Source organism: Setaria viridis, chromosome 3 (genome assembly GCF_005286985.2).
Source record: "Setaria viridis chromosome 3, Setaria_viridis_v4.0, whole genome shotgun sequence".
Classification (NCBI taxonomy): domain Eukaryota; kingdom Viridiplantae; phylum Streptophyta; class Magnoliopsida; order Poales; family Poaceae; genus Setaria; species Setaria viridis.
In genome coordinates, this window is record NC_048265.2 from 14055848 (window position 1) to 14067165 (window position 11318).

The 11318-nt window shown below is 44.2% G+C and overlaps 2 protein-coding genes across 4 annotated transcripts; one reads left to right on the forward strand and one right to left on the reverse strand.

The window, feature by feature from the left end:
- Nucleotides 1-242: 242 nt before the first annotated feature.
- Nucleotides 243-5437, forward strand: LOC117848314 (glyoxysomal processing protease, glyoxysomal). 3 transcript variants are annotated; one of them, XM_034729663.2, is made up of 14 exons: nucleotides 243-434; nucleotides 551-597; nucleotides 678-861; nucleotides 939-989; nucleotides 1253-1327; nucleotides 1807-1923; nucleotides 2001-2132; nucleotides 2226-2344; nucleotides 2802-2887; nucleotides 2960-3054; nucleotides 3133-3823; nucleotides 3942-4143; nucleotides 4412-4511; nucleotides 4614-4755. In XM_034729663.2, exons 1-13 carry the CDS (start codon nucleotides 369-371, stop codon nucleotides 4509-4511), a joined length of 1965 nt encoding a protein of 654 aa, XP_034585554.1. In that variant the 5' UTR covers nucleotides 243-368; the 3' UTR covers nucleotides 4614-4755. The 3 variants fall into 3 exon arrangements, with proteins under 3 accessions (XP_034585554.1, XP_034585553.1, XP_034585552.1); XM_034729662.2 differs by having other exon boundaries at nucleotides 244-434; nucleotides 2241-2344; nucleotides 4412-4500; nucleotides 4614-5437; XM_034729661.2 differs by having other exon boundaries at nucleotides 246-434; nucleotides 4412-4500; nucleotides 4614-5437.
- A 113-nt stretch (nucleotides 5438-5550) lies between these two features.
- LOC117848315 (uncharacterized) lies at nucleotides 5551-8000 on the reverse strand. Its single transcript, XM_034729664.2, has 7 exons — nucleotides 7623-8000; nucleotides 7420-7503; nucleotides 7162-7302; nucleotides 6798-6863; nucleotides 6500-6667; nucleotides 6068-6397; nucleotides 5551-5975 (listed from the first exon to the last, which is right to left on the reverse strand). The coding sequence occupies exons 1-7, from the start codon at nucleotides 7947-7949 to the stop codon at nucleotides 5877-5879; spliced, it is 1215 nt and encodes a 404-aa protein (XP_034585555.1). The 5' UTR covers nucleotides 7950-8000; the 3' UTR covers nucleotides 5551-5876.
- Nucleotides 8001-11318: the final 3318 nt, after the last annotated feature.

An 11318-nucleotide genomic window follows, 5' to 3' on the forward strand; every position in this document is an offset into this window, starting at 1 on the left:
AGCTAATAGGGATAAGATAGGGGCGTTTTGATCTTTTCATGTCCCGATCCACGTTGGTATGGATGAGTTGGCGCGCCATGTCAGCGAAAATGACAAATATGTTGTTTTGTTTGTAGAGAGATGACAAATATGTAAGCGTAAGGACGATAAATGAAGAGGTACATCCTACGGTAGTTAAATATCCCGTATTTGAGTGGTACTATGCAGTAAAAGAGCGAGCGGATGCTAAACGACACTGACACGTCTGAATCTATCTGAATTCTGATTCACTCGCCAGCAGCTCAGATTCGACGCAAGGAAGGAGAAGCTTCCCCATCGAAGAAGAAACCAAAGCAGCTGGTGCTCTCCGCGTCGCCTCCCCGCGCGCCATGGAGACGCAGGAGATCGCCGCGGCGGCGCGCTACTTCGCCGCCATGGCTCGAATCGTCGGCCCGGTCAGTCCCCGATTCCGCACCACCACCACCACCTTCTCTTCAATCAGCAACTGGCTCCACCGGATTACCTCGCTAATCGCCGTGCTCCTCCCCCTCTCCGGCGCCTCCGCTTCCAGGACCCCAAGGCCGTGAAGATGCGCCGCCACGCCTTCCACCTCCACAAGTGCGTCGCCCCCTCCCCTAATTCGCTCAATTACAGCTTTCCTGAAGCCCCGTGCTGACTTGGTGCTGGTTGCGTTCCAGGTCGGGGTCTACTACGCTCTCGGCGTCGGCCCTGCTCCTGCCGCGGGGCGCCCTGGCCGAGCCGCCGCCGCTGCTCGACCGTATCTGCGCGGCCCACGGGCACGCGGCGGGGGACGTCGCGCTCACGGCCGCGTCGCTCGTCGAGCCGTTCCTAGTCGCGGAGCAGCGCGGTAACCCCGGCGAGGTTAGTAGGTTTACACATGACTCTGCAATCACTGGTTCTAGTGCTAAGCTTTTGCTTGCTTGCTTGGACGGCTGCAGGAATTTCGGCCGAGGTTGGTACCAGAGGCGCGTCTTGATGTGCTTGTTGAGGTAAGGATAATAAGCATCTCTGTGGAATTTGGCATCCTAGATCACTTCGTGCTTAGCATTCCATCACTTCGTTCAGTGTCTCTGAAGAAAACTTAAGCAGACTCACATTGATGATTTTGATGGAAGTGCATCAATTACTTATAGATTTCAACTTTGCACGATATACTATCTGGTACTTGTGCTGTCCTAGGAATTTGTTCCTTCCAAAATACCGGTTTCAAAAAACTTTTCCTGAACTCCTGAACATGCTCTGCTGTGTGCAGCATGAGGCGTTGGGGAACACTCGAGATGGAAAGTCTGGACCTCCACAGTGGCTTTCAGCTCGATTGCTTGCCATGGTGAGTACTGTTACTTCTTTAGTCAGATTATACTGTTACTAATAGATGCGTGAAAAAGTAGCAGGCATTAATTGGATAAAAGCTTTCCTAGTTTATTTAGATTCTGAGGATGTTCTGAGTTCAGAAATAGCGGCGATTGTGTTTATGCTTAGCTTTCCATTGACAATGTTATGTGTCATCCTAACAATGACCTATTGTTTGGCTTTGGGTTGCTCGCATGGAAAAAACTGAGATCAGTAAGAAAAGAGATATTTCGTTTAAATATCCTTGTTACAACTTGCAAATATTCTTTTTCTACTATTGTTCTTAGCTACAAGTGAACTACATTTACCTTAGTTATGAGTGATCTACATTTGTGCTTAATGGAAGAAAGGTCATGTTTCTGTTGAATAGTAAGAGGACACTTGTAGTTTTTTGCTAGTTTTCATCCTTGGTACTTATGCTTAAATGACTGATCAGCAGCCTGATTTCTTCATTAGGTTGATGTACCTACAGCTGCTGACTCTGTTTTATCCTTACTAAAACATGACGGCTCATTCATTGGAAGACCATCATGGGATGTAGGCTGGTCATTGGCCAATGTCAATGAGAAACAGGTCCTTTTGTTCATCAAATTAAATTGCTGTCCCTCTTTTGTCATGCACTAAAATTGACTGTCATTAGTGTTTCTCAGGTTGAAAATGATATCAGATCTTCCCCCGCGTCTAACAGGAATCACGCATCTGTAGAGTCAATGGACCCATTGATGTTGGCCAAGTCTGCCACAAGAATTGCTATTCTAGGAATTTCAACCGTCAATTCAAATGTAAGGCACAGGTTGACATATTTTTTCCTTTCCTGGACATTTAGCACCTTGAAATTAAAGCTGTAGTTTTTTCTTCTGTACGTATAACTCTAGGTCATTGGTGATCAGAATGAAAGACAAATCGATGTTTCAGTGATGCAACACCGAGGGGACCCTTTGCTGATAGCAGGATCTCCATTCGGCCTCCTGTCACCCTTCCATTTCTTCAACAGGTTTTTTTTATTCTACTGCTTTTAGCAGAATGTCTATTAGTATGCACCAGAACTTAGCAAATGCAACCTGTCAAATCTCTGGATTTGATTAACAGGAAAATAGTGTGGGCATTCATAATGTTGACTTGTGCAATGGTAAACTCTAGACTTTTTAAAACTTGATACTGTTCCATATGCTATATGTTATTCAGACAATGTAAAACTGTTGCTATCTAGAATTTTAGTAACTCTTTGCTTTGCATGTCATCACTATACACTAGAGCTTCCAAAACAATCTTAGTTTTTGTTCTGGGTATGTTTATTGACCTTGAAAGCATATTCAGTGTAACTATACTGATGTTTCTGAAACTGGAACGACATATGACATGCTATTGTTCACAATTTCTTGTGCCGCCATTATTAGAAAACGGAGTAAGAGTGTAATATTCATCTGTATACATATGTGTTCTTTAAGCAGCATATCAGTTGGTGCTGTTGCAAATTTCCTTCCTCCATGCGCTGTGAGGTGCTCATTGCTGATGGCTGACATCCAATGTCTCCCTGGTAAATGTCACTCCGTATTTCTTTTCTCATATATTATGACATTAGCTATTGATAATCTCTTAATTGACTAAGGTATGGAAGGTGCTCCAGTGTTTGATCGAAATTCTTGCCTTGTGGGGTTGCTGATGAACCCATTAAGGCAGAAAGGCAGCAGCGTAGAAGTTCAGGTGAGTCCACTGGTTTCAACAAGATACCTTTGCACATCGAATAAATGAAAACTTAGCTACTTAAAATCTACATACCAGCTCGTTATTACCTGGGATGCAATATGCACTGGATGGAACAACATGAAACTGGTGGAAATTGAGCGAGAACCAAGTAAGCTACCTAATGACAAAAATGAAGAGAGTAAAATGATGGAATTAAAGCATCCAGATAACTATGGGAGGTTTGTCTCTTCTACAGTCAACAAAATTAACCAGTATTGCATTTCATCCCCTTCAATCAGAGAGGCTATATCCGCAGTTGTTCTTGTCACGGTTGGTGATTCATCTTGGGCTTCAGGTATTGTACTAAACAAAGGGGGTTTAGTTCTGACAAATGCTCATCTCTTGGAACCTTGGAGATTTGGAAGAACTTCACCTTTAGGTGCACAAACCACATCTGCTGGAGAATATCTCAGTGCCAGAGAAAACAGATCATTGCAGCCACAACAATGCAAATTCTCTAACGACGATGCTGTCAAACATGAGGTTTCATTGTTTAACTTGGGTTTCAAAAGAGAGAAGAGAATATCAGTTCGTTTGGACCATGCGGAGAGACAGGTGTGGTGCAGTGCTAGTGTGGTTTTTATCTCAAAGGGTCCGCTTGATGTTGCGTTGCTTCAAATGGAAGAGGTTCCAATTGAGTTAAATACAATCAGACCAGAATTTGTTTGTCCAACAGCAGGATCATCTGTATACGTAGTTGGACATGGCCTTTTTGGACCTCGATCAGGTGACAAATCTTAGAATCTGGTGCTTAAGCAGTTTGATGCTTCTTTTGATCGATGTGCATGCCATTTCGAATGTTTTGAGTTTTGTTAGTATGGAACTGATAATTGAGTTGAATATAGGCCTATGCTCCTCTCTATCCTCTGGGGTTGTGTCAAAGGTTGTCCAAATCCCATCAACTCAACTTTCTCATCCTTCTGGTACTGTGGAGGCTCACAATATGGACATGCCAGTAATGCTGCAGACAACAGCAGCAGTTCATCCAGGGGCCAGTGGTGGTATTCTTGTTAATTCGCATGGGCTAATGGTTGGGATAGTAACAAGGTATGAAATAAGACTTCTGAAGCACTATTTCAGAAAGTAACTAGAACTTTATTTACCGTTTCGTCGACAGTATCAACTTGCTATCTTTTATGTTGGATATGTGCTACTTAGGAAATATATTTAAAACCATCTTAGTGTTCCTGCTACTCGCAAGCTAACTTGCCTCCAATATTTCATCCATTTTAGTGACTAGAGGAATGGTGAAATTATGCATTTTTCAAAAAGCTCATTTCCCCCCACCACTTATTTCTTTTGTTCCCATATCCAGTAATGCTAAGCATGGTGGTGGAAGCACAATACCTCATCTGAATTTCAGCATCCCCTGCAAATCACTTGAAATTATCTTCAAGTATTCAGGTGCTAATTAAGTACGCTTGTTTTATTTTATTCTCTCAACTTTAGTCAGCATTGATGATATCAAAACCCTTCTGAACATATGAAATAAGAAATGCAATCTCCTTTCTTGGCAGAAAATGAAGAGCCCGCCATTTTGGAGCAGTTGGACAAACCCAATAAAGTGCTCTCATCGGTTTGGGCTCTGGCACCATCATCATCCCAATTTATCGACAACCCCCCTGAAAAGGGCGGAGAGGAAAAGGTTATGGAGTTCTCAAAGTTTCTTAGTAATAAGCAAGCAACTCTGAAATTTAGCACAGATCTAAAGGAACTCTTTAAGCGTATGATGCCCAGCAAAATGTAGATTGGATCAACAAATGGAAGTAGGATTGGGTACGGACAATATTTCCCTGGTCATGGCAAAGTGCAAAAGTTGCTTTTTTGGGACAGGAAACACTGGTTGAGGGATTGAGATTACCTAACAAAATCCCAGATTGTTACATGCCGCTCTACTATGATTTTGAGGGCAAAGGCCTTGTAAAGGAGAAACACTGTGTGTCAATATATACATAGTTTGCTCCTAGATTTCCGAGCAGAAATGTGTTATCAGAGAACAGTGGGCTTATATTTCCTGAAGTGTGAGCAGAAAGATATTATGCCTACGGGAATGTCAAAAAATCGGATTTACATTGGAACCAGGGTTTTTTTTAGTACTAGTTGAAAAGGACTAGTATTTCTGTCATTTCTTGTACTAACTGAAAAGGAAATTTTCAGAGGTTTCCTGTGATCCTACCTTCAGTGTAAAGTGTTCGTTCATCAAGGCTGATAGTATAGCGTAACTAAGAAAATCAAGTTGGGATGTTGATATTTTACTACAAGCCACATTTTACATTGGCACGGACTCCATTGGAAATCCTAGTTAATACTGGCGGTTATAAAGCATGTGATCTGTTCATCACTTCTTGTCATCCTTTGAATACCTTTTGCTCAACACAGAAAAAGCGTGTGATCAGATCTGTTCATCATTACACGCCTTCTCAAACCCAGAAATTGATATATCAGTCAGTCAAATACAGTAAAATAGGACTTCTCAAGCATCGAAGGGGCAACCAAACTTACAATCTCAATAGCTGTCGTTACAATGTAAAAATCAACAATGGTTAAGCATGCAAGGACTAATGTAGATCGTATCACTTCAAACATATTTAATCCGGTATGGGGAACATACACTCGACAGCCTATTCTCGTCAAGAACATTTGTTCTATGATATTCAAGTAATCCTACCAAAAAGAGTTAAGTTAGGATAAAATTTCTGATTTCTGGAGGAAAAGCTCTCGTGATGGTCGGAAAATTGTATGGTCAAACGCCCTGACTGCGGCAGAGAAAAAGTTTGCCGCTAGACTCTCCTTGTTCCTTGAAGACAGGCCCATCCATCCATTTCAGATACCGATATGCTGGCCAAGTACGTTGAGTAAACTTCTTTGACTTTTGGCACCTGAATTTATAAGACAAAAATACAAAAAGAAACATATAAATAAGCAAAGATATCTGCGAGACATGAAACTTTTATAAAATTTATTCCTTTACCTGCTCTTCTAAAATTCCAGAAATGGCAACTATTCCACCAGGTTTTGCATAACCAACTATGTCCTCGACCAGCTCCAGTAAGGGATTTAGAAGTATGTTTGCTGCAACTACGTCATATGTTCCCCTTGAAGACTTCAAGTCATGGTTATTGGTTAATTTGTTCTCTTCTGATTTGTCAACAGAACTTGGGAAGGATGAGGGCTGGTCGGTCGTTGGTACCAAATAAACAGGCATTTGGTTGGGACGTAAACCATTCAGTAACAAGTTTTCAGAAGCAGATATTATGGCTTGAGGGTCTATGTCTATCCCGGTAGCTAGAACAGCACCCATCTGCATTCATAAGCGTACATTGAGTGAATGAAATAGGGAAAAACTGCCTTCTTATCATGACACTTGGCAGCAGCGAACCACAAACACACAAAGACATGATACCTTCAGAGCTGCAATCCCCAAAACTCCAGTGCCTGTCCCGTAATCCAAGACATGTTCACCCCCTTTAATAACTTCTCGTAGAAGTAGAAGGCACAGCTTAGTTGTCGGGTGCTCCCCCGCCCCAAAAGCCAAACCTGGATTGATGATTATATTTGTGGCCTGCGGATCCTGTGGATGGAACAGGATGAGAAGAAATTTCTCAGTTCACGAAGATTATCAACATACAGGGGAAAAAAACAAGCAGCATCCTTAGAATCTCTAAAAAACTAAATGGGTATAGCATGATGTGAATACATACATGGGGAGTTCTCCATTTAGGAACAACCCAAAGACCATCAGCCACTTCAGTGGACTCGTATGCTTCCTGCAGCAACCACAAGTAATATTTTCAATTAATTGACAAGCGAAAACCGTGCACTGAACTCAGAGATTAACGGAAAAACGGATCCCTAGTATGCCAACGGCCAACCCCAGTCTTAGACCATACGCCTAGTTATAAAAGTCAAAAGTTACCCAAAGCATACAGTCTAAAACTGATGGCTGAATAGTTTCCTTTTTTTATCTACTACTGCATGTGACAATTAGGGAACAGAAAGAGCAACATTGTCATTTAAAGGTCATGAACAGGAAAAGTGTACAACATCCAGTCCGAAACTCCGAACCTGCACAGTTGCCACCCAATCGCATTGCTTCCCAACAGTGGTTTCATACCCTGGGCTGTAGTTCAAACCAGCTGAGCTAGCGGCACTTGAAACACTGGAGTCCACGTCTTCCCCATCAGCATACATGGAGGTTATGGAGATCTGCGTAATTAACATTTTGCGGACTCGAATTATCCCAAAAGATTGCAGGAATTCATCTGAGCAGCATAGTAGTCATGGAAATTGCAAATGTACACGCGCAGAAAAGTACTCACTCACTTCATCGAGATTTCCAGCATCTTCAATGTCATCCACGGTCACAGAGCTAGCACCGAAGCACAAGAGCGCCTCGGAGAGCACTTCCTGGTTCGCAATGTCATAGGAAAAATCGCATGAGACACTGAAACTACTCGAGGCAGGTGAAGGAATCGAAATGTCTACGAACTACGAAGTGCGGAGACTAGAGAGCGTGAAGTACTGACCGCGTCCTGCCTGCGGCACCGGATGTGGACGGAGAGGTAAGGCGCTGAGAGGTCGGAGCCCGCCGCAGCGGAGCTGGAGGGCGTCTCGTCGCCAAAGTCCACCGCGCGGGTGCGGAAGCTCATTCCTCTCCGGGCGCCGGGCGCCGGGCCGCACGCGCTGTCGCGGGACGGCGAGGAGAAAGCGTAGAGCGGGAGGTTACCGCCGCCGCCGCCGCCGCCACTGCTGATGGCGCACGGGACGCGAGGCAATAGGGCTCGGGGCGAGTAGAAGGTGGAGACGAGGCGGCGGAGAGGGGCGCGGCCGGCGCGCGCCAGCGACGGCAGCATCTCGGCGGCGGCGGCGGCACACTCGCGCGCCGCACAGACCTGGTGATGTTTCTGAAGGCTATGCGCACGAGTTCAGAATATGCCTTTTTGACTTTATTTTCGCCGTTTCAAAAAAAAAACCGTACGGTGTCGGGATAGATCCTCGGAAGTAAAAGTTGTAACAAGTGATCCCAGCCGCGAGTGTCCCCGAGTATACAAAGGAGGGCAGAGGTCCTAGATCGGTAGGTGAAAATCATAGCAGATGATCAAATCCTCAAGTCTAAACTAAGGCAAAACAACATCTAAGCGCAGGGCGCAATATACGATACACCAAACAGGACGTAGGATATTATACATGTATAAATTCGTGTCTTGTGTCCTTCCTTTTACCTTCGAGTTTCAAGCCCGACGACTCCCCACCAACCAATCTACTGTCTCAGGATACCCTTAAGTAGGTTGTCGGGTATAAAACACCGATAGCTGACGCTATAGGTAGGGTGATCGTTGAAATCATCGGGTGAGCTTGAATGACCTCGTTAAGATTAATCTACTCTACAAGACAAGAATGCTATTCCCCTATCCAATGGACGACTCTGTGTGCAACTACGTCGGAGTCCGAGGTGAAGTCGTCGGATAGGCTAATTCCAAGCTAGCATATGTTCTCGCCGAATTGGAATTCGAAACGGAGTGTGGAGTGGAGCAATTCATCTACCGATGATCGTTTCCAAGCATCAAGATCGAGATGGAATAGAATTGGACGACGTCAAAACGGAATCCTACATGGAATCGATTTTCTTAGTCGAAGATCGAGATGGAATAGAATTGGATGGCGTCAAGACCGAATCCTATAGGGAATCGATTTTCTTAGTTGAGTCCGAAGCGGAGACTAGCTTTGTTGATCGAAGATGGAAAAGCACACCAAGCATCAAAATAAAGAAATAGTTGCTGCTGTTCCTCTGGCGCTGGAAATCAATGGTGTATTCAGCTATGCGCATATAAAAAAACTACCAGAAAGACTTCAACTTGCACCAACAAATTTCCGATGATGCGATCGACTATTTCTGCAAGAGCAAGACGTCTACCCCGCCTCACTAGTGACTACTCGTCTCGACTAGAAAACTAGTCGAGGACGGTCTGCTTGACTACTCGGTTCGACTAGAAGATTGGTCGAGGACGGTCTACTTCGACTATTTGTCTCGACTAGAAAACTAGTCGAGGGCGGGTTCCATGTGATCAACAACTAGTCGGAATCGACTCCAACTAGTTGGCTTCATCAACAATCGATACGGTTTCGTCAACAATTGTTCACGAATCAAACTAAGTCACTTTTTTTAATTATTTCATATATTTTTTCTGGCTTGTTTTCCACATGATGGGCAACGCATCGAGTACTTATTGGTGTATGTCGCTCGACGAAAATTACCCTCCAGAGCTACACTTTGCCAATTATTCTTGGGGCATGTTAACTGACAGGCATGGATTGGTACACCAAATTACGGAGGCTAGAGCCACGGGTTTTGTGCACTAAGTTCCGGAAGCTCCGCTAACAGGTTTGGTACATCGAATTTTGGAGGCTACGGCCATGGGTTTGGTGCACTGAGTGCTGGAGGCTCGCAGCGGCTACACCCTAAGGAGGCACAAACCTTATGCGCGGCAGCACATGCTCTACTCACCAAAAGGTAGAGAAGTCTCAACTACTACTTACACGCAATCGTGCTGTTTTTATCGCATTGTCGACTACTTATTTTAAATGTCTTCTCTTAGCGGTCACTAATCTACTTAAGCAGAACACGCCTTAATTCATGAAATTTTGGATTTTCTGTCATGCCTAAACGCTAGGACGCGTACACGAGACAAAAATATCAAACGCGTAGCAGTAGTGCTAGTACGCGTACATGAGAGAAAGATTTCACACGCAGTGGCAATGGCTAAACAGGGACTGAGAGCCTAAACATAATAGGCTAACTACTCGGGAAAAATATGGCCGAAATAAGAGCATAACACACAATATTTACATTACATTCATCATCGAATAAATTTTTGTAGTTCCAAATTCTACAATATGCTACATAATGTATGCATCTCTTTTTGCAGGTCAAGCTTCAGCGATGACTCTCCAGGACACTCAGCGTACCTCCAATGGCTCCCAGGCTCGGGGGATAAGTGCCAATTACTACTTGAAATATCTCCAATGGCTCATCTAGCTTCCAAGCTCAGAGACTAAGTGCCAAATAATTACTCAACGTGGCTCCTACGACTCACTTGCCGCATTAGTTTGGGGGTCGGATACCAAATAACTACTCGAAAGACGACTTGCATGAAAAATAAAGACCCTCGGATTGATTATTTAATCAATCCAAGACTCGTGAGCTGGTAAGCTATATCCAACGGTTGTTTTTTCAAGATAGAGGTAGAAGATTCAAGATTTTATTGACCCTTAGCTTGATTCTTCGATTCAACCTAAGACGGGTTAGTCCATATGGAGTGCGACTTCCGCCGCTCTCCATATCAGCAAAGATGAAGATTACAAAATCAAGACGATCAAGGGATTGAGCACACCATAGCCTCATGGCAGCTTTGAAGAACTTTGAAGAATCAGCCAGACAAACTACTCGAAAAGTACTAATACTACTCAGTGAGAATCTAAAAAGTACTCGAAGACTGCTGCATTCGACTATGAAGCGCTCGGAGGCTTATCGGGGATAGATCCCCGGTACCCACAAGAAAGGAAGAAGACGGACTCCTACTAGAATTCCTTTGTAATCCTACTAGGACTCATACCATGTAATCCTACTATGACTCCTCCTTATAACCGACTAGTAATCCCGTCTCCTAGAGTATATAAAGGAGGGCAGGGGTCCCTAGATCAGTAGGTGAAAACCTCATATAATCACAATAGAGGACCAAAATCCTTAAGCCTAAACCAAGGTAAAATAACACCCAAGCGCAGGGCGCAATATACAACACATCAAACATGACGTAGGGTATTACGATACACTAACGGTCCGAACCTGTATAATTCCGTATCTTGTGTCCTCACTTTTACCTTCGAATTTCAGGTCCGACGACCTTCCACCAACCAATCTACTACCTCGGAATACCTCGGTAGGTTGTCAGGTATAAAACACCGACATACAGACCTGCTAGCGCCCGAACGTCTGATGATAACGTCTCTATCTCTATTTCTCTTCTCTTCTCTAAAAAAAACCAAAAGTCGGATGATTTTTTGGTGTTACCGCGGGCATCACCATCCTTCGCTACGCCACCTACGATCTTGCGCCGTGCGATCGGTGTCCTAGGCATGCGAGCCATCTCCGCGCCGTCCAACCCTCCCCTCCATCCGACGCCCCCGTCGCACGACGCCTATCCACCGCTAGGAAGAGGTTCGAC

What these genes read in the sequence shown, in the direction of transcription:
- LOC117848314 (XM_034729661.2), top strand. Translation starts at nt 369, where the DNA reads ATGGAGACGCAGGAGATCGCCGCGGCGGCGCGCTACTTCGCCGCCATG. An exon ending in AGCGCGGTAACCCCGGCGAG is followed by an intron (nt 862 to 938) that starts GTTAGTAGGTTT and finishes GGACGGCTGCAG; the next exon opens with GAATTTCGGCCGAGGTTGGT. An exon ending in CCTTTTTGGACCTCGATCAG is followed by an intron (nt 3,824 to 3,941) that starts GTGACAAATCTT and finishes AGTTGAATATAG; the next exon opens with GCCTATGCTCCTCTCTATCC.
- LOC117848315 (XM_034729664.2), bottom strand. Translation starts at nt 7,949, where the DNA reads ATGCTGCCGTCGCTGGCGCGCGCCGGCCGCGCCCCTCTCCGCCGCCTC. An exon ending in ATTGGGTGGCAACTGTGCAG is followed by an intron (nt 6,864 to 7,161) that starts GTTCGGAGTTTC and finishes TGGTTGCTGCAG; the next exon opens with GAAGCATACGAGTCCACTGA. An exon ending in CTGGAATTTTAGAAGAGCAG is followed by an intron (nt 5,976 to 6,067) that starts GTAAAGGAATAA and finishes TTATAAATTCAG; the next exon opens with GTGCCAAAAGTCAAAGAAGT.